This window comes from Cygnus atratus, chromosome 1, assembly GCF_013377495.2.
Source record: "Cygnus atratus isolate AKBS03 ecotype Queensland, Australia chromosome 1, CAtr_DNAZoo_HiC_assembly, whole genome shotgun sequence".
Lineage (NCBI taxonomy): Eukaryota > Metazoa > Chordata > Aves > Anseriformes > Anatidae > Cygnus > Cygnus atratus.
The window spans coordinates 55501528-55526434 of NC_066362.1; the positions used below are offsets into that span (position 1 = coordinate 55501528).

The following is a 24907-nucleotide window of genomic DNA, read 5'->3' on the forward strand; positions in this document are numbered from 1 at the left end:
CTATTTTCAAGGTATTTCTGATGCTGTTTTGTCACATTTTTTGTTTTTAGTAACATAAATTTTAAGAAGAGATGAGACGGTCTGTATTTAAGCGTTTTCTTACATAACGATCTACTAATCCTTTTCCTCAGCATTAATGCCCTCCTGAGAAGCATTGCTGACTCCAAGGATAGCTACATTAGTTCCTCAGCAGCCTTTATATTAGGCAGCACATTCAAGTTACAGGTTGTAACCTACTCAACCAGAACACAACCAGAATCTTTGAATCTGAAATACAAAAACAAGTCCTAGGAAAATTAGGGAGTTCTACCTCACCAAAATCACATTTTAACAGGTATGTTGTGATGGAGACAGTGAAGTGAATTGCTCAGTGCCCCGCAGAATTAAAAGTAAAAATCATGTAACAGTCTAAAATACCACATGACCTTGGTTTAATCGTCATTGTAAAGCCTTACCTCACCTTGCTGCTGCCATTCCTTGCCACTCTTACTGGAGCTGCAGTGCCACCATCACTGCTTTCTGGAGCCTGATGAACTGTGCTTTATCTGCTGTTTTGTGACCATTGCCTAAAGGAACGTGACTTCAGATTTCAGGGTCCTGTGGCTACCAGGACAATTTACCCTGCTCACGTTAGAGAAGGGGCACTTCCCACTCATAGGAATCTTGCTATATTTGGTAAAGAAATGAAATGTGAATAAAGTAGTGCTCTGTTTCTCTTTAGCTGCTAAGTACAGGATTTAACGTAATCAACACTTCTCTGGGGTGAGGACCTCATCCTGTGCTGTGTTGCTGTTGTTTTTTCAAACCTGCAGGGTTTCTTTCCCCCTCCCTCTTCTTCATGTATTCAAGATGAGAGAAGCTTCAGTGAGCACAGAGACCAGTATTCCAATTTATTCAGCAGCAACCTCTGTGGACTGCTAACAGCGAAACGTGATTCTGCTTGGATTACAAGGTATGGACAAGTAACTTGATCCTTAATCTATCACTGTCAATGCAGGTAAGGGAAGAACTTTTACCTGTGAGAAATCAGGCAGAGGAAAAGATTGAGATTGGGGGAAAAAAAAAAGTGGGGGGCAAAAGGACAGCTGAAATAAGGGACTTGTGCCCTCTCTTCAAGAGCTGCGTGGACAACCACATGCAGAGGTAAGTAGGAAATGAGGGAATGGGACAAAGGACCAGGGTGCTCATAGAAAAGTAGCAAATAGGAGAAAGGAGATAGGTTCTAAGCAGAATTTTTCAACAGCAGTGAAAATTTCACCTCCAAGATAATCTATCCTTCCTATTACACTGATCCCAGTGTAAAATGGTAGAGACGTTTGAGACCTCTGTAAATGTTGATGGTTACTACTACAGTACAGACACAATCAATAAATCTCAAGTACATCATAATGGATCCTCAAAGCCTGTGCATACAAACCTGTCAGTAAACTGGGACAGTATTACAAATAGACAAAGGATAATGCAAGGACTGCAAAAACAGAGCAGGGCAGAGATAAGTGGATTTCCTGGAGGACAGAGTGGATGGCAAGAAAGATGAGAAGGGGTAAACTATTTAGATGTGATGGAGAACATCGTTAAAAGCACACCTATTTTACATGATGGGAGGATTCAGTGATGGAGAAGAAAACACTGAAGGAAATAATCAGACCTGGGATCCTTTTACTTTTAAAGGAACCGCCAGAACTGATCCCATCACACTTCTCTCCAGTCATCACCCACAATCCTAGTCTCTGGCCACCACAACTTATAGAACTCCCTTTCATACTCTGATTGCAGACACAATTATTTTCGTTTGCATATAGCAGACTGCGCTGTTTTTCCTACAGGTACTTATTAGTGTTGTTATGTGCTTGTCTGACACAATGTATGGCGCACACACCACAGCCCCAAACACGCAAAATGCGGCACTCACACCAGAAAAGAACCCAAAAGTTGCCTTCTAAACTGGCACTACATTGAGGTTCAAACAAAAAATAAATAAATTGAGGAAAAAAATCAGTTTTAACCAACTGCTCCCTTTGAATGCTCACTCATAGTCAAAATATGGGTGCCCAACGGTCACCAGAAGCATAAGCCCTTCAACCCTTACGCGCATGCGCAGAGCCACCCGCGGACATGGGGGGGGGGTTGGGGGGTGCGGTCATGCGCATGCGCGGGCAGGGTCTCAGTCGGGCGGGCGGGTGAGGGCGCTCCTGAACGGAAGATTCCATTAGTTTGGGAAGGGGGGAGATGGGAAATGGAGGGTTCTCTCCCTTATTCTCATTTTCATTTTCCCTCCGTGGTGCTTCCAAACTACTGTTCTGTAGTTCTTTGCCCGTAATTTTAGCGTTTTCTGCCTTGTGCCCTGTGGATTAATTTCGGCTAGATGGTACGATCCGCTGTGTTCTACCCAATAAGAAGCCGGTCTCTGCAAACGTCATAGTTGCTGGGCAGAAATCACCCCCTTGCCTCCGTACCACTACGGCACCGCCCCAGAAGGGGGTGGGGACTCGCGTTCGAATGACAGGCCGCTCGGAGGGCGGGAAAAGCGCGCAAACCAACAGTAACTCGTGATAGCCTTGATGAGCAGAGCTGGGGGCCAATCGAATCGGAGAATGCTGAAGGAGGCGGGGCGCCCCGTTGCTAGGGCCGCGGCGTTGCTAGGGCCGCGGCAGAGCCGGGTGGCGGCCGCCGCCTTCCCCCGGATCGGGCCGGGCCGGGCCGGGGCCATGGTGAAGCTGGGCGCCAAGTGCCTGCTGGCAGGTGGGTCCGGCCCCACCCGCCCCGCGGGGAGCCGGCGGTGCGGAACGGCAGCGAGGGGAGGCGGCCCCGGGGCGGGGGAGGAGCGGGAGGGAAAGGGTGGGCGGCTGGGGCAGGCCTCGCCCCGGGGCGGGGGTGGCTGGGGGTGGATGGAAAAGTCCTGTCAGGGGTTGGGGGGGGCGGGGTTGTCCTGTCAGGTCGGGGGCTCGGCTGCACGCGCAGGGGCTGGTTTCTCCCCGAGCGACTTGGAACCTGGAAGAAAAAAAAAAAAAAAAAAAAAAAAAAAGGAGGGGAGGTGAAATCACCGGGTTATTTAGGCAGGGTGGGTGGTGGAGGTGCTGGAAGTGAGTACAGCTGGCTGTGAACGCTGCTGGAGGAAAACTTCATCGCTTTTTTTTGGTTTTTTTTTTTTTTTGATTCTCTTCGTGGAAGTTCCGTGCAGTTTGAGGCAGAAGCCCCAAAACAGAAGACCTTAAACCTTTGTGTGCAGACAACACGTGGGTTTTGCTCTTTGCTCCAAACCTGTCTTCTTTCACCCGGAATAAAACCTTTGCCTTCTTTTTTTCCCCTCAGAAACAGATAACCATCAGCTTGCACAAAGCCAGGTGCAAGCTTGGCAAACACAGAGCAGTTATTCTCCCTGCTCTTTGTTGGCGGTTACTGTGGACAGTGCCGTGGCCTGTCTTCTGGACTTGAAACTTGCATGTTCATTCCCATGTGGAAGTTCTCAGATCCCAGTCTATAGGCTTTGCTTAAGTCTTTCAGGTCTTGATGTTTATGTTATCAAAGGCCAATTCCATGACAGGTCTAGATTCTTGTAGGTTTTCCTTGGATTACCCAGTTATGTGCTTAAACCCAATTCGGGATGAAGCTGCGTTTTCAATTCTGTTCACAATACAAACAACAGAAATGTCCTGTTCCATGTGCAGGGCTCCTAAGTACTAGGATAATATCCGTATATTATTGAAAATAATAAATTAATGTAGCATACCTGGCAAAGTAACTTCTTTCTTCCAGAAGAGAGAGCTATAATGAAATGGATATGAGCGATGAGTAACCACCACAATCTGGAGGGAACAAGAGAATGCGCTTACATCGGTAGGAGTGAAAACATCAGAGGTGGATTAAGAAATGCTTGTGTACCTAAGGAAATTATGAAGACTAGAGTGGATCACAGTATTGGGAGCTGCACTGAGGTCAAGGAGAACAGCAGAGGGGAAAGGGCTTTTATTAGCAAAAGAGAGGCCATTAACTTGACAACAGAAAGCAATTTCTACGTTATCTCGAGGGTAATTTACGGACACAAAGCCAAAGATATTGTTGTTTGAGCTTACTGCAGAGACGCTATGAAGGGGTTTCCTTTGTAAAGAGAGAGTTGTCAGCAGTAGGCATTTTACAGACGTGCTACAGTTTCTGGCAGAGGAACGGAAATATGGATGGAAGAAAAGCTGTGGGATGCAGCACTTGCAGATGACACCAAACTAAATGAGAAAAGCGAGGAAACTTATTTTGAGAAAGTGTAATGATATAATGGGCTAAGAGGATGGCAGAGAAGAATAAAAGAGGGGGAAAAAATGGGGCTGTCAAATTAAAGAAAAGCAACACATTAGGTAAGACTTTGTACTGGATGATGAAAATAAAAGCAGTCTACGCACTTCTGAGCAATGTATGCTTCTCTAACTCGTTTCACAAAGACAGATCTAATTGTCTATTGAAATACAGAGTAGCTTCCACCCAGAACAGTGTTGTCTTCAGCACAAGCTTGGATTGATCAGGGAACAAACAAGCTGATTTACCAGATTTTCCTGTCTAAATATTATGAGCCCAACTCAGCTCAAAGTAAGCAAGCACGCTAAAAGTGTTTTAACAAGAACTGCATTTAGTTAATGCATCTAGGAGCAATTGGCACTATCCAAAATACCCTTCCTACTCTACAGTATCATGCGAGAAGATAGCTTTCCCAGTCTCCTTCACAAACCCATCTAGGAAGCTGTAATAGGGTCAAAATACACCCCTTTCTGGATTTATTTATTAACAATGTAACATAGACGATTGGTGTCCCAGGCTTGGCTGTTGTGAATGTTCCTTTCAGGATAAAGCTCAAACACTGAGATATTTAATTCCTGGTTTCTGTCCCTTTGAGCCATCCAGGCTGGTGAAAGGATATGTGAAGAGAGGGTAAGCCCTCAGGGAACGTTGTTAAATCTGTTTTGCAAGGGTAATGTTATGTTTCGTGGAATGATTTGAGCATACCTGAATTCTGCAGTTCTCTGCCATTGCTTTGGGTCTTAAAGAGTAAGATTGTAACAGCGACTCAAAGCAGAGCAGCTCTCAGGTTTATCCGAAGTGTTACGCAAACCACACTGTTAAACTTGGCTCTAGAAGAGCGAAAACTAAAGCCCCTTGGTTTGCCTTCCGTACAGGGATGAATCAGCAGGCTCTTTCCCTCCAGCCAAGTGACATTTGCTTCTGTTATGCCCAGGATGCAACTAATGAGCCACCGGCAGCATTGAGTCAGCAAGAGTTGCTCACTTAGCAGGGTCAGCAAGAAGAGTTCATCGAGGAATGTTACCAGCTTAAACAGCTTTGTAGTATATGAATGACCTGTCTCTCCCTTAAACTCGGTATATAACAAGAATTTGAATTTGTGGAAATGTGTATTCTAAGGAGAGAAATCAGCCTGTGCAGCCCAGTCTCCCATATCCTGGTATGTTTTTATCTGTATGACACTGTATCTGGAAAATTTGAGTTCTTTGGTAAAGGCTATGGGGTAGACGTGAATTGTAGAACAAACAGCAAGTCAAGCCTGATCTGTGGACCCTTTGCTGTTACTCATGGAGTAGAAATCTGATATCAGCAACAATATACGTAATGGCAATATTTATTTCATCCCATAGGTAGTACCTTTTAGATTATTTTGTGCTTCCTGTGACGGTTATCTTGCCTGTATTCAGATTTGCAGTGTCCAAGTTCTTATGGCATAAGATAGGAATAGAACTGAGGGAAAATAAGATTCTCTAAGATTAACTTTTTTTTTTTTAATCTTTATTTTTTGAGGTGATCCAGCCGTGGGGAAGAGTGCTTTAGCTCAGATGTTCCGCAGTGATGGGGCTCATTTTCAGAAGAACTACACGCTGGTAGGCATAAATGACACAACAGGCTCAAACTGCCAGCCAACAACTTCTCTAAGTCACATAAGAGAAATTGGAAGCTCTAGATCAAAATAAATAATGTGATTTTAAGTTCAGGTGTTCAAGGTGGATCTTATGTGGTTTTCTTTCTTTTGCACCTTAGATTCTGAAGAGAAACTATGTAAAGTTCTGTAAGTCCTTACATTAAGTGGGTGCTGATTTTGAAACAAAGCAGAGTAAATCAATTAATTTTTATAATTTTCCTGCGGAACAAATATTTTCACAAGCTTTTGCGGTGTGAGAGACTTTCCCCCTTTAGGGAATGCTCTATGAAAAAGCATTGCTGAAGGAGAAAAGCTCTTAATTCCAACTATTAAATGTGCGTGTGGACAGTGTGCTTATCACTATGCAAACATGAAGATGTGCTGCACAGCCCCAAGATAATTATAATCTACAGAAACTGTTCCCAGATGAAGAGGATACAGTTTGCAGTCTTTCAGTGAGAGAATCAATGGTGATGACTAATCAGAAGCAGGATAAAAATAAAAGTAAATATAAGTAAAGTAAAAAAAGGAAAATATAAGTGCGGGGAAAAAAACTAAAATATGTTTATTCATTGAAATAAAGATGGAAACCAGAAGTTAAGGATAGAAATAGAACAAACAAACAAGCTACAAAGCAGAATGAGATAAAAGGTGGAAGAGGCATGAATAATCTCAGTCCCATATGTTAGCTGATCACATGGTTAGTGCAAAACGTTCTAAGGCATGCGTTAGAGCAACAATGTGATAGTAAAAGTGGCCCCACAGATATCAGCTAATACCCTAGTATACAGGCAAAGATCTGGACATTGGTACTTCTGCATCTTTTTTTCTTCCTCCTGAGCAAATCTACACGGCTCTGACATGTAAGCAGGACTATGTTACCAGAACTATGAGGAGCGTTGCTGAGTGCCCAACAGTCTGTTTGATGGGATTGTAATGATTCAGAAAAACTGCCTCAATCCAATGCGTAGTTGGTATGTAGTTGGACAGGCTCTTAAAAAGTCTTCTGAACCTTGTTTTCCTGATTCTTTTTGACAGACAACAGGCATTGAACTGTTGGTGAAGGCTGTATCAGTTCCAGAGACAAGTGATAGTGTGGTGAGTTTTTCTGTGACATAAATTGGGTCAGAAAGAGACATCCGGAGCTCAAGCCTCACTTTCTATCTCGTTCTGGTGGAAGATTGCACTGCATGTTCATAAGGCCGTTAAGTTGCATTAAGGAAGTGAGGCTGGTAGCATACAATTGCTGAGACTCCGGGGTTAGTTTAATCTTAAAAAATATTTTACATAGTTATATCTAACAGGGCGTGTTAAACCAAAGCTGTTGCCAGCATCATTAGGTTTCTGTTCTGTCTTTTAAGACACTCGGTTTAGTTTATGTTGGAAGTTGGAACTCATCCGTTTTTTTCCTTAGTGCCCTACGGTCCCACTACTGGGATGTGGACATGTGTATCATTTTGTATAAATAGTGCAAGTTAGCTTCTTACTGTCTCACTCCACGTATTGTGTTTCCAGTAGGGGCAGAAACCATACCCAGGGCCCCGGAGGTAATCCTTTTATTGTTTATTCATGAAAAATAGCCATTTATTTTCTTATCCTGTCTGAACTTGGGAATGCTCAGTGCAGAGAGCTTGTCTCTTAGGGACACGAGACTGCTGTACTGAACAAAATGCAGGAATGGCAAGTTCCAGTATTTACCTTCAAAAGCTTGCCCTACACTGTGGTACTCCTGGCAAGAACCTTCTCTCTGCTTCTGCTTTCAGGAATTCTTCATTTTTGACTCTGCAGGAAAAGATCTATTTTCTGAGATGCTGGAGAAACTGGTAAGTGTTATGTAACAGTCCTCTCCTTCCAAAGGAGTGCTTTTGCTTTGAAGATCTGAACTCCCCAGTCTGACAGATACAGCAGACTTTGTCTTTAACATAAATGGGAGCGATTACCTCAATTGCCGATGCTTCCTGTTCTACCTATCTGAAACTTGTAAAAGTACTAGAATACTTTCAAGAAGAAAGCAGGCAGATAATCCTTCAGTTTTCTCACAAAAGAAATAGGGATATTTAACTGGCAATAGTTCTGTGCTGTTGCTTAAAGTTATTTTTATTTCTTAGAAAAACATCTATTTTGCTGCTACTCCAGCAATGGTTTGTTGTGTTTTGTTTTGTTGGTGGTGTTTTTTTCCTTTCTTTGTTATAGTGATGTCTTTGCAACAGGACACATTCTTGTCCTTGAGTATAACACTGTCCTTGATATTTTTTTTCTCCTTCACTCATTCCTGTCCTTACCTGTACAGTTCTCCATTGTGCTATCTCATTTGAAAAGGTGTAGGATCATTTAATTGACGCCAAGTTTGATAAGATGGCAAAGTCAACCTAGTGGTTCATTGCTCTACAAGAGGCAGTTGCACTGTTGCCCTTGCACCACGTCTGGTTTGCAAGGGACCCCTCTGAAAGCTGACTCAGCTTCTCAAACTGGCAGAAAACCTTTTTACTTTTTTCTCTAGGATTAATTTTGTACTGATTCAGCATGAAGAATCAGCTTCCTCAGGGATCAGATGAGTGCCAGAGCTGGTACAAGTAAAGGAGCAGGACCATACAGACAGGAATGGGGAAGGAAAGCAAGATCACCTCTCTCACTGCCAGCTACCCATTTAATCAACTTAACAGAGATGTGAAACCTCAGCCTGGGCGTTGGGTTTCTGTATATTAGGCTTTTTATTTTTGTCTCAGCATCTGTGTTTGCCATGCAGATGCAGGCTGGCTGTTGACCACATCATTCTCATTAGAGCTGACAACGTTCCTTTCTTGCTGTGCAGTGGGAGCAACCAAACGTCCTGTGCCTTGTGTATGATGTCACTAATGAGCAATCTTTCAACAACTGTGCCAAGTGGCTGGAGAAGCTGAGGGCTCAAGCAGTTGGGATGTACATCCCAGGTAAGAAATGGGTGATATTCTTGTTGTCTGCTCCCCTTTTGTATGGCAGCAGTTGTTCCTGTTGAGATGTGGCATAGAATATTTATTTTAAAGCAGATGCAGGCATGGCTTCCTCCAATTCATCTGCTTTTGTCACAGCTCGGATAAGATATGAGTATGTTTCAGATGATGCCTTTGTGGAACCTTTTCTAGATAGTTTTAGACTGTTATCCGTGCCTCCGACTTTATCAGATACTTCTGCAAATGTTCCAACATTTATTACTAACAAATCATCATTTCTGGTTTTCCTTTGTTTCTCCTTTTTTTCTGTAGGTGTCTTAGTGGGGAATAAAACAGATCTGGTTGGTCGTCGAGTTGTGGAGCAGAAACAAGCACAGGAGTGGGCTGACAAGCATGGCCTGGAATACTGTGAGATGTCAGTGGTGAGTATCTGCTCTTTTCACCATCTGTGGAAGTGGGTGTTGTAAAGTTATCTTCTCTTTCAGGTGAGGAAAGATAACTGGGGGCTGAATTCTGCTTATTTGTCCTCTAACTCACCCTCAGTTTTAATCTGTCTTTTGTGAAGCTGTTAGAGCATAAATAGTAAAATGCTTATCCCATCTGTCATTCACAACTTTCTTGTTTCTTTTCAGAAGGAGATGAAAAATTTTGAGGCCCCTTTCCACATCCTGGCAAAGTCATTCCACCAACTGTACAAAGAGAAAGTGGAAACCTTTCACTCACTAGCTTGAGGGCTGTGACTGGGAATGACTTAATTAGCTTATGAGCTCCTTCTGGGGCCCAGAATCCTGTGGACTGGGATACAGAGAGAAGAAAAAAGATGATTGCTCCCTCATGGTTATCTTCTGGTAATTCAAAATAAACTAGAAATAAGCAAGTGGAAAGACATTCTTTTGGAGTTGCTACCTCAGCATTCCTTTTGTGTCCTCTAACTTGGTTCTCTGCTCACTGGAAGTCTGGTAGGTTGGGGGAGGCGGGGAGTAAAAGGGGGAGGGCGGAATGGAAATTGCCAGCTTTTTGCTTTGATAGTGCCTTGTCTCATGTCTCAGCAGACTTCCTGCTGCTACAAACAAGGATATAGAGGTTTGGAGGAGGAGAGAGGAAGCTGACAGGATATTTTTCAACTTAAGCAACACAGCCTTGCAGGACAGGGCTGATTCGGTCCTACTACTTGAAAAGCATTTTCAGTAGGAAGCCTGTGCCCTGTAGTTGATACATGGAGACTCAGGTATATGGGGATTGAGGTGGATTTAGGTGTGTTTCTGGGAGCGCCCAGAGTTTGAGGCCTATTTTAACAGTGTTACCCATATCGTTTGTAGGACTGGTAGGCTGATGACTAGTATCTTTTTCTAACTTGTGGTATCTGGTTCTTTTCTTCAATGAGGCTGGCTTTCGCTGCCTGGCAGGAGCTGTCTGTCTCGCATCTGTACTACTGTCACTTGGTAATGCAGTGCCCTCTGCTGGCCCCAGGTCACAAGATTTTTGAAGAAGCTACCTCTGATGAAGCAAGCAGGACTTTCTACTGTCACATCCAAATTGGCGTATCTGCAGAATGGGGTCATATAGTAAGAATACCTCTTTTATTCCAGGGACAAATCTAAGACTTAAATTATCTTTCTTTCTTCATGCATTTGTTATTTTATGTGTTTTTGTGTCATTTTTCATCTTGTCAGCTGAGCTTTCCAATTCCGTGTTCTCATTAGATTCAGTTCTCAATCTCTTACTAGAATCAGGCTCATCTTTGTTGTTAAACTTCCCCTGCCTATCCTTGAATTTCAGAGCAAAGACCATGATTCTGATGTCACTAGTGGAAGCAAGACTCAGTAAATGAAAAACAACCTCGCTAAGTTACTTTGATTCAACCATGTCTGGCTGGAAATTTTGTATCAGAAAGGACAAAAGCCTAGAGAGAGCACTTTTTCGTGTGGTGCATTGATGTTGCCTCTGTAAGAATCTATTTGCTAATGCGGTACGTGAAAGCATCCATGGTTAGGCACTGCTTTGCAGCTGGGCCTAACACTGAGGAGCTCAAAACTGTAACCTTTCTCTCCTCCCAAAATTACATTAGCCTCCCTTGGGCAAGGTCGTTTTCATGGAGAATAAACACTGAGGGATTTTTCAGGCGGGCTTTTCAGGGATCTGTGTTTCAAGACTTTTATATATTTTATAACCATTTTTATGCTCAGTGCTAGGAATATGACTGTAGATGTTGTAGCAGAGTTTATGAAACACCTCAAGAATCTGGAATAGCAGCTGGGCTCGTTTCACTGGCAACAGCATGTCGATGCTGGGAGTTAGCTAGGGAGCATGAATACCAGCTAAAGGGGTTAAGCAGGAGTTGAGCCCTCTAGGAAAGAAAATGAATAATGTTTTTGTTTGTTTGTTTTTTCCCTCAAGAAGCCACTTGGGAAAACATGACAGAACTAGCTGGGAAAGCTTTTACTTCCTCCAAATAAGGAGGACTCCTCCATGGGTTTAGGGTCACTAGAAGACTCACCCTTTTTGACTTGAATTGGCATCCTTGTCGTACATGGGTTGCCTTGTGAATTCTGGGGGCTGTCTCTTTATTTACATGGGCTGGGTAGAGGTTTGCCTGCAGATGTTAGTGCCTCTGACTATTAAGAATAAAAGCTATTTTGGATGCTGTGCTGATCTAGTTAAAGAACTAAAGAAGGTTTGTTTTGATTCGGTAGCTCATTTGCCCCTAGTTCTACTGATGATGTGATTACAACACAAGACAGATATTTTTTCATACTGAAAATATCATGCCAGGTGTGTCTGTCACCTGTGACGTGGTGTAAGGGGGGAATGAATGCCTTGGGAATAGGTGATGAAATGAATCCTGTATGATCTTTAACTAGGGAGTTCAATCTCTCTGCCCCAGAAAGACTTCCCATAGTTTCAAATAAACAGTCAAAATGCGCCGGTAAGGTGAAGATTGGTGAACATTGTTTTATTAAATGAACACAAAAGCTGGAGGATCTCATTAAGGGAGTGCTTGCAGAGGTGATTCGTGATTTATAGGGAAGCTGCTTTTGATAGGTTAGTGAAGAAAAATGCATCCCATGGAGGGAAAGATATATTGCCTGAGAGAGGAAACATATAATCTAATTAGCTATCAGTAGGGATTCACCCACTGCCCCTTTCCTTCTTTCCACAGGCCAGGACTAGAATTAGGAAAAAGGTTGTCTCTAAAGCATGTAGCCCAACTTGATTTTACGGCACTATTTCAAGGACTAACACAGACACGATTTAATGTCTGTCAAAATGGTATGTTTGCTCATAACCATCTCAGTCATTCCAAATGCATTTTAAAAGCGTAATATATTGTTCCTTCGTGGCTAATGTGCTATACGATACCAGCATGATGCAGGCGATGCTATTTTCCTAATTTGACCTTGATTGTAGAGACTAGTAGTGAAGGGTGAGTGGAGTCCATGGGAGCCAGATACAGACAGGCTGTGAAAAAGAGTTCTGTGTCTGCGTGAAGGAGTTTGGGTAGTGAGTAGGTGAGCTAGATGAGCAGGACGAGTAAGAGTCTGAAGCCATTAGTGATTTCTCTTACTGTGGCCAGCAGCTGTTGTGGTCGTATCTATAGAGCGAGGATGCTTTTTGCTGCTTATAGCCTTTGCAATTCCCTGAATTACAGACACCGTGGAGGACAGTGGGAGGAAGGCAGAAAGCATGTCTGCTGACCAGGAAGCTTGTTGTCTTCTTACAGCTCCCCTACTTTGTCCAGCTGTGCATGCTGAGCACCTGCAGCACTGAATGTTTACAACCTAGAAGAGCCCCAGCTCAACCAGAACTGAAATTTCAAAAGAAGGGAGAGAAAACAAGCAGCATTTTTAGCCATCTATAAGAGATTAATATATAGTCCTTTTTTCCTGCTTCCTTGTTTGATTAAAAAAAAAAAAATCTTTCCTCCTCAGAGCCCCTCCTTCTTACCTTTTCTTTGGTCCTCATTTCTCGTGTTTCTGCTCCACAGAATCCCTGTTACACTTGTGCCCTGCTTTACATGGCTTGAAACATTACCAGCTGATTTTTAAAGCCTTCTAATTTCTTTGTTAACTATTCCCAATGCTACCTTTCATCTTAGAGAGATTAATAGACAAAAAAAAAAAAAAGTGGAATTTTTAGTCAAGTTGTCATGGAAGAATGAACCTTAGGAAGCTGACTGACATTTTGAAATTTTCCTGGAAATCCATTTTTGTAAAGTTGTCATATTAAAGATGCTTCAGTGGTTTGGTTTTGTTTTGCCAGACATATTCTACCATGAAGTGAAATGCAGGATGTAGAACTGCAGAAAGATCAGGCTTCATTGTGGGATTTAATAGGAGTTTCAAAGCTGATCATACTGTGATAAGAGCTGTTCAGTCTTAACAATGGAGTGGTCACTGCTGTTCATAATAAAGCATTAAATGTACTGAAATGGGGCCGTGAAAAAGTTCCTTGTAGAGATTTATTCATTTTAGAGACTTAAAACTTTAGAAAAGACATCTTTCAGAAAACTGATCTGATAAATTACACAATTTGGTCCAGGGTTATTTCTGATAAAACTTCGGCGACTTGAAGGGCTGGATTTAGTCTTTTATTCCAATTGACTCCCTTGGGTAAGCTTCATTTCTTTACCTTCTATACATCTTGGGCGAATCTGAACTGATAGCAAAAGACACATGATGTTGTTGTAAATGAAATACTGCCTTGGGGCAGAAGGATAAACCGTGTGGCCTCCTGAGGTCCTCCAAGCAATACTTTATATAATTCTATTAGATTAAGTGGGGAAAGAAGTAGTGTGGAAAGCACAAAACAGGCTAAGTCATAAACTAGCAATTAAACTGGGAGCTGGGCCGGGCTACAGCAGAAAACGTACAATCTATCCCAATTAAGAGCTGTATCTCAAGAGAAAGCAGGAGCCTGACGCAGGTGCTGACAGCAGGGAAAACACTGTATTTCTGTTCTGCGGGCAGCAAATGCTTTCTGCTGGTGCTTACACAGATCCGTGGGGGTCCATACCCTGCTCAAGACTGTGCTCTGCTTTTAATGATTACTGTATCTGTGATGTTCAGGTGGCAACTGCTTGCAGTTGTTGTCTCGTCTGCCTGTATAAAGCCAGCAGTGTGATGGCAGATCTCTGCTAGTAGCTGGAAGACATTCCTATTCTTGATACCATCCATTATGGGACCCCTCTCTCTCCATGGGGTCTCGGTCTTTCTTTTCCTATCTCATATCCACTTCTTGATGGAGAATAGCCACCTCTGTTTGTTCTTAGCAAGTAATCTTTTCATCTTGCAGATGGTACTCTGTGGTCCTGCGGCTAAGAGATTTCTAGGACCTTCTGCAGCAGAGGTGGATTCTGAGCAGGAGCTATTCAAGGGCCATGTTGGCCCCCCCACGTCCCTCTTAGCCTGAGGGCACATCATCTCTCTGCTTCTCGCATCCCATTTCCTCCTCCTGCTGTCATCTCGCCTTGAGAACAATGTCTTCTGTGCCAGTTGCCCTTGGCTCTGTTGACCCGGAACAACAATGCTTGGGGGAGGGAGAAAGCAGAGAGCCCCTCAATCTCTGGTCCTTTCGGTGCACTTAGGTGTTGTGACTCCCTGTCAAAGTCCCCTGAGAGATTGGGTTGTTGCTCAGTCCAGAGTGTAATTTCCTGGCAGAAGACCCCCAGCAGAGTCCTGGCAGCCTCATCTTGGCTCTTCAGAGCTTGTCGCAGTGTAACTTTCACAGACACTGGCTGTTCTCATTCTGACTTGGAGTTGTGGATTTTTTATTATTATTATTATGTTTTTTACTCCTTGGGGGTCTTTCTCTCATTTTTCTGTCACAGCTTCAGATATTTCCTCCCCTAGAGCTGTTTGTCAAGAAAAGCCCGCAATTGCTCTCTTTCCTGGTCTCTGAGATCAAATCCAAATTTGGCAATGTTTAAAAGGGAAATGTGACAGACCCTACATGCCAAGCTGGGGTCGGGGATGGGGTCAGTTTGATGAGTTTCCCTCCAGCCAGATATGCATCAACTGGAGAAATGTGGAGCCTGTAATCTTTCTGCACAAGTACTGGAAAAATATACGCTGTGAGGACCTTAAGTTAGGGACTGTTAGAACAGGTGCATAGGCAGAACCGATTAGCTGCTGTGTCTTGAGCAGTGGAAATGCAGGAGCAGTAGGAGAACAGGCAAGTGTAGGAAAGAGTGGGGTGTGTATTCCTTCACGAAAAGCCCAAGGGATTTGCCGAGGCAGAGTGGGAGGGTGGGAAATCTGAGTGGAAAGGCCTAAGGGTTTTCCTCGCTTGTAGAATTATGTATGGAAATCAAGTGGGAGGAAAAGTAATTTTTGCTTGAGCCATTGAGGGAAAGTGAGGATACGTGCTAGTGCTGCAGGTTGGAGAGCAGGTGGCAAGAATAAATAACTGAACATAGACTTTCAGGGCCGAGATCTCCGGGCCAAGGTTGGTTTGGGGAATTCAGAGCTATGACGAGTAAGGTCAACAGTAGCCATCAGTTTAGGTTCAAGATGTAGGGCCTGCATTAGAACAAGGCAGGGTGAGTTAGAGTCTGCGTGACGGGGTCAGCGCTGGGGTTTGATAGGGCAACAGTGAGAACCCATAATAACAAGTAATGGGAGGAGATAATTATAGTACGCTGCGATGCTCTGAGGAGCAGTGGCTGAAGTCAGCATATTCAGGTGAGACCAGAAAAAGCAGGTAGGCTGCAGACACTGTCAGACTAAAACGGTGGAAGAGTGTGAAGAGATGCTGGAAATTCAGATTGAGTTCAATTCTTCTAAGGGGATTTCTGAGTGGAGGGTAATAGACACCTACGATTATTACCCACAGAGCTTTGTATTATTACAACACAAATTAATTCTGTTGTTTCTTTTGCTAGAAACTGGGTGATACGTTTGCTTAAACCTTTTTTTTTTTTTTTAGGGGGGTGGGGGGGCAACCAACCCATAACATTTATGCATAATTGTGCTGCAGCCTCCTGAATACATTATATCCATCCATTCAGAAAACGGAAAGAGAACCTGCACTTCACCTGACCAAGCAGATGTGATGGCTACAACTTGAGCATTGACATTTCACAACAAAAACTGTTCGTGACCAGTTCGTACTGCAGAAGACCTCCCCAAAACACCAATATGTAACCTCAAAAAATAGAAAAATGCAATGTATATGTGGTCAATGTAAAGCAGGTAGAAATCACCTTGTTCACAAGTAGAACTAACTACAATTAAAAATGCCCTCAGCTCTGCACGGGAGGAATCTCTTTCCTGTGTTGGTTTCCCTTCTTTGCTTTTGCTAATCTCTTTTGATTCTTGCAAAGCATCACGTACTCTAACAGTTGTGCGTGGCCATTGCATGCTATTTCTAGGACTTTGGTTTTGTGATGTTGGCTGGCTTCAGTGTGGGGACTGTGAGCCAGGACGTGTTGGAATTCAGGTTGCAGTTAAAGCATCAGGCATGAAATCGGTTTGTGAGGGCAGCAGAACAGAGGCTGGGAAAGAGCCCCAAGGAGTTAAGATAATGCTTTTCACTGCTGTTGTCAGCAGAGGTATCAGGCTGCAAGGAATGGGAAAATGTGAGATGGGGTAGGAGTGCTGGTAGGTTTGGAAACAGGCAATAACGGTGCGTTTCTTGGAGCTGAGGTAAATGTAGAGGAAAAGAAGCTGCGAGTCTCTGGATGCAGATGTCAGGGAAGGTAGTGGAGGAGGTAAAGGAACTTTCTTGGATAGTGCCGTGACACTGGGAAAGGGCAGGAGGATATTTCAGGTACGGATATAAGCAGGTTAATGCAGCTCTTTCTGTCCTTTCTAGTCTCTGACCCCACTGAGACCTGGGGACGTTTCTTTTAAGTGGACTGAGTCGTTGCTGTTGGTGCCCACCCAGCTAAGGCTGCCACTAGGGTGGCTTTCCCTCTTCACTAAGGCAGAAGTGATCACTGGATGCCATCTGGGTCCACAACCTTTCTAATATCTGATTCCTCTACACTCTCCATGCCTCTTGCCTCTCGCTGGGGTTATAAACCAATGCCAGGAAAAAACACTGGTCTTTCTGTACACTGCCACCCTCCCCTACCCCTCTGCTCTCCATCTGTGCGAGGCTAGAGCCTGTGCCCTGCTCGGCTGGCTAGTTCTGGCACAAAACTGGACTGGTACAGGAGCAAGAGAGCTGTGCCCACGTCGGATGCGCATCTCTGTGCGGGTGAGGGGCATCCGAGGCAGGCACCCTTTCCTCCTTTTGTCAGACTGCTCTCATTTATTATACCATCTGTTTTCCCAGTGCCGGAGATGATGCTGGGGATATGTGACTTGGGGCACTCAGGCAGAAACTGGCCTGCACAAGGCCGGCCATGTGTTTGCCTCCTAGCAATGCAGCGGTCAGCAGCAAATTCTTTGCCGCCGCCTCCTCTCAGTATGGGAGAGAGCGAGCGTGGGCCTGGGTGTGTAGGAGACACAAAGAGATGAAATATGTGAGGGGGGGAGGCAGGCGAGGGGAGATGCGCCGGGGTCCATGGGTATCAGCTCGAGAGGACCGGCGGAAGGAGGGACAGACGGACAGATGGGGAGAGGGGATGAGGAATGGATTGGCGGGAAGGAAAGACAGGCGGAAGAATTGGGTTGGGGGGAGACAAAGAAACGGGCTGGCGGGGGGACAGCGAGAGCAAGGCTGAGCAGGAAGGACAAGCCGGCAGATTCGGTCGGTGTGTGGCGGGGAGAGAGATGGATTGTCTGTGGGAGAGCTGTGTGTCAGCCAGGCGCTACAGTAATAGGTAACTGGATAACTACAGAGATGGAGATAAAGCGATTGCGTGTGTGCGTGCGCGTGTTTGTATATGCCTGTGTAAGGGGGAGCTGAGTGAATGACAGGGAGGGAGAACAGCCATGAGGAACGAGGAGAGAGATAAAGCAGAGCTATAAGACGGAGCAAAAGAGCAAAGCTAGAGACGAACCGTGGGAAAAAGAGAGATGTGGGAAGGCGAGGCAGCCTCGCAGCGCAAACAAGAACTGGGATTTGGCAGGGGGACAGGAGGGGGCTTGTATGAGAAGAAGGAAGATTAACAGTGTTACCACTTGCGTATTTGGGGCTGAGGTTCTCTTACTGGGGCAGGAGAGAGGACGCAGGGCAGAGATCAGAGCACAAATCCCCCGTACTAAAAGGAAGCATTTCCATGCACGCACGGCTCACTGCTGGTGCAGGGACCCAGTGGACCAGGGAATGTAAATGCCAGCGTGCAGGCGCAGGTTGTTTCCTGCCTGCTGAACTGCAGAGTACCTGAGCATCTGCAACCTGTGGGCTGCCTAGTGCCAGTGTACCTGCTTGGCTGCTGGGAGCTGTTTAAGATGGCAGGTCAAGCATTTATTTATCATTTTCTCCTCCTCCCTCTTGCCCTTTAGCCTCGCAGTGTGCTCTCAATGGAAAAGGAGACATGAAAAACACAGTGGCCAAATTCACAGGCACCTTCTTAATTCTTCCACCTCGTGTCATACTTGCCACCTTGCTTTGCTGCCTGACTACCACCACCCCTCCTCTTGACCTTTTCTTTTCTTTTCTGTCCTTTTCTGTGTCTTTTTCTGTGTCTTTTTCATCTCCTCCCTTACGTCTTCCTTCAACTTTCTATCATTTTAAATTTTTACTCTTCCCTGTAACTCCATTCCCCCTTCTCTGTTGTGCTCCAGACTTCTAGGTTATGTGCCTCCCCTTGTTGTTTCAACTTATTCCTTCTGGTTGCCCTGTTCCTTTTCTTTTGCTCCTTTTAATCTCTCCCTGATTCCTCCATCTCCTTCTGTCTGCCTGTCTGCCTGCTTTCTCTCATTCACTGTCTGTCTCTTTTGAACTGGGTTGTGAATTCTGTTGGCATCAGAGTGGGACAAACTGTAAAACCGAGGTTCCCGGAGGGCCAGGTTGTGATCATTTTATTTTTACAATGTCCTTGGATGTATAAAGGTGTTTGTTTGAGGGGGAGGAGCAGTACATGTGCTCCATGTGGGAGAAGAGAGGGGAGTGCAGGCCAGAACGAATGAAGCTTAAAACTAATATAGGTCAGTTGCAGAGAAGAGTCCCAGTGGTCTGTGAAGCAGAGAAGCAGTTTGTCGCGTCAGACCAGCTACTGGAAAGATGGCAGCTGAACAGTTTTATCCAAATGACGCGAGCAACCTGGAAAAGCGTCCTGTCAAAGAGTGCAGCGGTGGCGAGCAGGGGAGGAGAGCCAAGCCACGCACAGCTCATCTCTGGCCACCACCCTAACCCAGGGAATAACCAGCCTGAGATTCCCTCTTCCTGCCTCCGAGCTGTCTTCTCCTGTGCGTGTTCCTCTGTCCCCACGTGGAGGGGGGAGCAAGGCTGAGGTACACCTCCCGGTGCCCCCAGCCAAACCTGCTCGCTGGGCCCAGGTGGACAACAACAGACCCTTGGAGGATGTCCTGAGGTGTGTGGCCAGCCTCTGCTGGGGTCGGTGCTGCCGACGAGCCCCACACAGCCAGCAGAGAGATGTCACCAAGGCTCTGGGCCTGGCCTGGTTGAGCTGGAAGAGCCGAGGCCTCTCCCTGGCACTGCTGGGAATTGATTTGCTCTGTATAAGAGCCCTCACTTGCCATGATTTGCCACAGTATGTGTAAACTCTGCACATACCGTTCCCAGAGATCTTCACAAGTGGTTAGTAGTTGCTGTGAATGACTGAAAGTGGCAAGTCCTGATGAGCCCAGCATTTGGCCTCGGAACTTCTGATTTCATTTCTATTAAGAGTTTTGTTGCTATAGGAGGTTAATCTGCTAAAATCACATCTTGATATCAAAACAGACATCCAGATTTTCAGAGGTATTTGGAGCCTATACAGCTCTGTAAGATCAACGTGAGATGCTGACTGCTCAGCACAACTGAAAATCAGGACAGTTCTTCAATGTCTAAACATGGAGTTAGGAGCCTAAATAGACATATGTGTTTTGTTTTCTTTTTAAAATAGGCCTCCATTCCCGAGGCAGGGAATGTCACCCATCTTCAACTTCTGTCCATGTGCATACCAGAATGCTCCAGTCTAGCATCTGACTGCTTTAATCTGATCTGCCTACTTCCTCTGTAGGAATTCACACTGCGGCCCCTAAAACATTGTGATGGTAATATAGAACCAAATCTGAGGAATTCATACAATGGCTCTGTGGTCACAATGCACCAGCTGGCTTTCACTGAAACAGTGTCTAAAGTACACGCACATCTCACAAGATGCCTCCCCGGTTATGTGAGACTACAAAAAGAAACCCTCCTCCCATTAAAATCTGTAGCCTGTTATCACTGCTATCAGTGGGACCCCGTGATTTTGAGCCTTCTAAGATTCCCCACTCACTGAGCTCCTGATTAGGTGTTGGGATACATGCTTCTCTTGATTTGAGAAATCAGAGCGACAATATAAACTGTCCCAGAGCCTAACCACTTATTTTGTTTTGCTTAGGATGTTCCTTCTAGAGTCTCTTTTAACCCTGATTTATTACTGAGCATCAGAAAAATTAAAAGTTCGATATTCCATCCCTGACACCTTAGGCTATCTGACAAAACAAGAGCTAGGGGGGTCCTAAAGAAGACAGATGGGTATATAGCTGGTTTGCAGAAGGGTTACCTGCACCAGTACCACCAGACCTAGGAGAGCAAGTCTGCCTTATACAGCAAGCCTCGGTGATGCCTCTGTGGTTGCTGAGGACCAGATGGCAAAAGCTGGTGTTTAGGCTAGATTGTGGCTTTAAATGGTAATACCAAATAGATGAGGTTGCACAGGATCCTCTTCTCCGTCCTCATCTGTGCCCTTTACACTGGAAGAAAGTCTGATATCAGGGAATATTGATCAGGGTCAACATGGAGCGTCTTCACTGTAGGCGTCGCTTTCCTCCAGCATTTATCACTGTACTAATGTTTCCAGGAAGCTTCTGAAAATCTTCAGTTCAGAAAAAAAGGAACCAACAATTCTCTTTCTTGCCTTATTCTTTACAATTCTCATCTCTGTTTATTGCTATGTTTACCTGAAAATGGGCTTTTTTCTTCTTTAAGAGTCCTACCACAGCTGCTGCACATTTCCTCTCTGGCATTTCATACACCTGTTTGTCAAAAAACAATGGCTTTTTTAACCCATGGATTCTGACCAGGAGACACCATCCCTGACCACAAGAGGCAGGTCTGGGGTGAGTTCTAGTCCTGGTTAATGAATGAATAGACAAAGGACTTTCAAACAAGACTGTGTTACTTGTGCTCATATTTCATGCAGTTCCAGTGAGACGCATTGCTCTGTGATGAACTATTCAGGAGACCTTTTACCTGCATCTTGACTTAAGAGCAAATTCTGATCACAGAACCTGTGCTATACGCTTTTCACCACCTTCTTGTGAACAATGTGTGATTCTGTTTGGGTTCTTTCCTCCTCTTCTTTGTTTTCTTTAGCTCTGATTTTCAGGTGTTTGCTTATCCAGGTGTCAAGGCTCTGTACCTCTTGGCCCTGTTTCCTGGAATACGCTTCCAGGGCTGGAGGTATATGGATGGCTATGAGAACAATCTGTGCCTGATTTGGTTTTGCATATGGATGGGAAGGAGGGAAAAAAAAAAGAAAAGAAAGAAAGGGGGAAAAAAAACACACAAAGCTTTACATGAAGGGTCTGAAGATACAACAAAGGAGTAGGAACGACATGTAAGTAAATGGGTCTTAAATAGGATTTCTGTGGAACGTGGTTTATGCAGGAGTAAGGGTGCATAGAGGCTTGCATTCATTTATATGCAGGATGGGCCAGCACGAAGGTAACCTGAGATTATAGATCAAGTGTAGAAAAATGTACATTCTGGAGTGGAAAAGTATGAGGGACGACATCTGGGGGGTGTGGGGGGTAGTGTCTTTAGTTTAACATAACTAAATATGCATAACGTAACATAACATGCAAATAAGTGGGATAGATATTCTGTTGAGATAGGGGAATGTCCTCACAACTGATTTTCTCTGCTAGCCTTATTCAGTAAGTTTACATGTCAATGTGTATATATATATCTCCTCATATCTCATCACTGAGGATACTTTACCAAATACTGTAATTCCAGCTAGAGTGACTGGTTAGCAGCCTGCCCTCTGTTACAGTTAATGGGTTGCAGACATTGATTTTTTTTTTCTATTCCTATTGATTAGGAGGCTGCTGTACACACAAACCTCAGCACAGCATGGAAAGAGGAAGAGAGGCAAAACAGTTCTCATCCCAGCAATTCATCATGGCGGAAAATTCATCCTGGGAATCCCAATCTTCTCCCACTCTCTCTTTCAAGTAAAGAAGGAAGCCTTTCCCTTTCTGAAGAATTCAACCCACAAGGCACATGAAATGACACTGCTTTTTCCAACCATCTTCAAGGAGCAAACATTTCAAAGGTTGCCATTCAATGGAAGAAAAGGCTGTGTGAGACAAAGGAGCCTTGTGCTGATGGCACAGGAGTTTTAACTTCAAGACTCAATCTGCAACAGATTTCTTGGACAACCATTGATACCCAATTCATTTATGAGAGTACCCAGATCTCACTAAAATCAGTGGATAGACTTTGGTGGGCTTTGGGATTTTGTTTCAGTGCCTCCACAAACTGATCAAAGTGTTGCATTATGAGAGTGTATAAGACTAAATGATATATTTTTTTCAAAAGATTTAGTTTAGAAGAGTATATAGGTCAGAAACTGAAGGACTTATGTATTGTAGCCTTATACCCTCATACTTACTCACTGTTAGAGTTCCACTCATATCTAATGCAGGAGCTTTTTGTGCGCTCTCACGGTGGCACCAGCACTGCTTTTGCACAGAGTCCTCCTCAATTTAATCATTAGATCTCCATACCATGTATCTCCCTTCTTCTTTCTTCCTTTCTGGTCACAATGTTATGCTAGAGATGAATCTCCTACAGTATTTGAATATTTGATATTTACATTGTCTTTCATGTTGATTCTCATGTTAAAAGACCTCAAGATAAGGAGAGATGACCACTGAGGTGCTGGTTTTTTCTCCATCTGTATTTCTGTCTCTATAATCTCTACCTTCTCTACCTGTGATTTTCTGAAAAAAAAAAAAATCTGTCTTTGGTTTACTAATTTTCTAATTTGGTCTAAGAAAACCACCAGTATGCAGATATAATGTGAATAATGTTTCCTATGAACTTTTGGTCCCTCAGCTTTGGACACCAGTGATGACTGCTCTGATCACCCCCCCGCTTGCTTAACTATACAGATATATAGCTTTTTTCAACCTTCTCCAGTGAAATTTCTTTAATATTAATTCTTTTTCTGGATCATATCTCACTTCCATCTTTTCTGCTCCATTGGCTTTCTGTTCTATAATCACCACCCTAACCCCAATTTATTTTTCCTAACATCTTCTCTGCTGGTGTATCTGTCTATTAACACCTCTGCTCTGCCTGCAGAACAGCTGCATCAACTCCATCTCTTTTACATCTCATTACAGCAGCTCCTTCTGAGATGGCCTGCCCAGTATGAAGATTCCTAGATACCAGATCACTGTCTGATTTTTCTCCTACGAGCTGAAAAGCCCCACTGCAGCACTCAGTGCACAAATACTCTGTTCAGTTCCATTACCATCCCATGGAGCTGCTTCCGACTTCATGCCCTTCATCTCCCTTCCTGCATCTTTCTCGTGCCCCTTTCTTTCCTACAGCACTGCCCCTTCTCTCCACAAATAGCAGCACTCTTGGTTTGCCATTGGAAGCAGACTTCCTGCGGCTCCCTGTCTCATCAGCTTCTCATTTCAAGTAATTTAAAATGTAATTTAAAATCTCTCTATTTCCTCCAGACTATTAATTTCTCTCTCCTTACTCTTCTATAGATGTCATTCTGTTTTGCACTATTCAGTAAGATGCGACTGTTGTAAAAATCTGCCACAGTGTTTTCAGTCTGTATTCTCATTTTGTATTATCATTTTTAATGATTCTTTGTAGGAAAGATGAAATCTCAGCACAGCATCTAGCCACAGCACAAGCAGTTGCACAGGACATTCTGGCATTTGCATTGCCTTTGTTCCATTCTTCTCCCGTGGCATTTGGAACTGTAGAGGGATTATTGTGAATGGTCTAAGAGCATATAAGTAGGATATCAGGAATTATTTCTGGAATCTGGGAAGTGTAAGGCAGGAAGCCCCCTTTAGTCCTGATCTTGAGACATACTGAACCATCATAGGTCTCCCTCCTCTTAGCCAGAGATTAAAGAACTCAGTACTCTGCAGGCCTGGCCTTTTTGTACCGACAGTTTCTCTGGGGAAAATGTGCCCCTGCCCTGTTGCTGCAGCCATTTGAAGTCAAACTTGTCAAATCTGTAGAAATATGTAATAAAGGCAACAGTCACAGGTTGGTTTGAGAATCTCTGTTTTGGTCCAGCTTCTGTTTCATCCTCTGAAACCTGACTGGATTAGTCAAATTTAAAGATATGTAATCTAGCTATTTCAGCAGCATTTTTCTTGTTATAGATGAAATTTTTATTTTCTCACTGTGTTGGGGTGCCCTGTGAACAGCAGCCTACAACCTCTGCAGTGACTGCTCGCTCACCATACTTGTCTCACTAGATTCATACCAGCAGAAGCAAGCTCCTCAACCCCATTTGTGCAGCCTGGCACACCCTGATCCACAGGCGCATTCCAATTTGTCACAACAAAATGAACGCTTAGCCACACAGGAGAGCCTTAAGTGAAAAAACAGCATCGCACCTTCTCTCCCTCTCCTCTTTGAATGACCCTGTTGTGTAAGGACAAGCGAGCTTTCAGAGGGCCTGAGCTCTTCCTGCTTCCACTCACTCCACCCAGGTTGCTTGTGTGACGTTACTAAAAGAGTTGTGTTGCACTTTTTTAAGAGCACAGAGTAACTGAGGAGCCCGCTTTCCCTGGAGCTATGAGCTCCAGAGATTTCCAGTATGCCTTTCCCTTCCGTACATGGTGATGTCGGTGCTTGATGGATTTTAGTGCCAGCATAGTCTCCTGAAGTTTTTCTTCCTTGGAGTCTTCCAGGCTCCTGGCCCAGTTTTTCTACCTTCTTTTGAAGAATGAGAAGACTTGAATGCTGGGGT

General features: G+C 44.2%; 1 protein-coding gene across 9 annotated transcripts; it reads left to right on the forward strand.

Annotated features, from left to right (window-relative positions):
* Positions 1-2595: 2595 nt before the first annotated feature.
* On the forward strand, positions 2596-24208 carry IFT27 (intraflagellar transport 27). 9 transcript variants are annotated; one of them, XR_004779510.2, is made up of 9 exons: positions 2597-2742; positions 5797-5876; positions 6953-7012; positions 7678-7737; positions 8727-8844; positions 9157-9266; positions 9477-9692; positions 10229-10409; positions 21992-24208. XR_004779510.2 is itself a non-coding variant. In XM_035551985.2 (8 exons), exons 2-8 carry the CDS (start codon positions 3789-3791, stop codon positions 9573-9575), a joined length of 576 nt encoding a protein of 191 aa, XP_035407878.1. In that variant the 5' UTR covers positions 2640-2742; positions 3757-3788; the 3' UTR covers positions 9576-9732. The 9 variants fall into 9 exon arrangements, 5 of the variants coding, with proteins under 5 accessions (XP_035407876.1, XP_035407875.1, XP_035407877.1 ...); XR_004779511.2 differs by lacking the exon at positions 21992-24208 and adding an exon at positions 10624-13269; XR_004779512.2 differs by lacking the exon at positions 21992-24208 and having other exon boundaries at positions 2596-2742; positions 9480-9692; positions 10229-13283.
* The last annotated feature ends 699 nt before the right edge of the window (positions 24209-24907 follow it).

Excerpts from the sequence above, each read along its gene's own strand:
- IFT27 (XM_035551985.2), top strand. The coding sequence starts at position 3,789 with ATGAGTAACCACCACAATCTGGAGGGAACAAGAGAATGCGCTTACATC. Across the intron at positions 5,877-6,952 it reads TTCAGAAGAACTACACGCTG|ACAACAGGCATTGAACTGTT; the intron begins GTAGGCATAAAT and ends TCTTTTTGACAG. Across the intron at positions 9,267-9,476 it reads AATACTGTGAGATGTCAGTG|AAGGAGATGAAAAATTTTGA; the intron begins GTGAGTATCTGC and ends GTTTCTTTTCAG.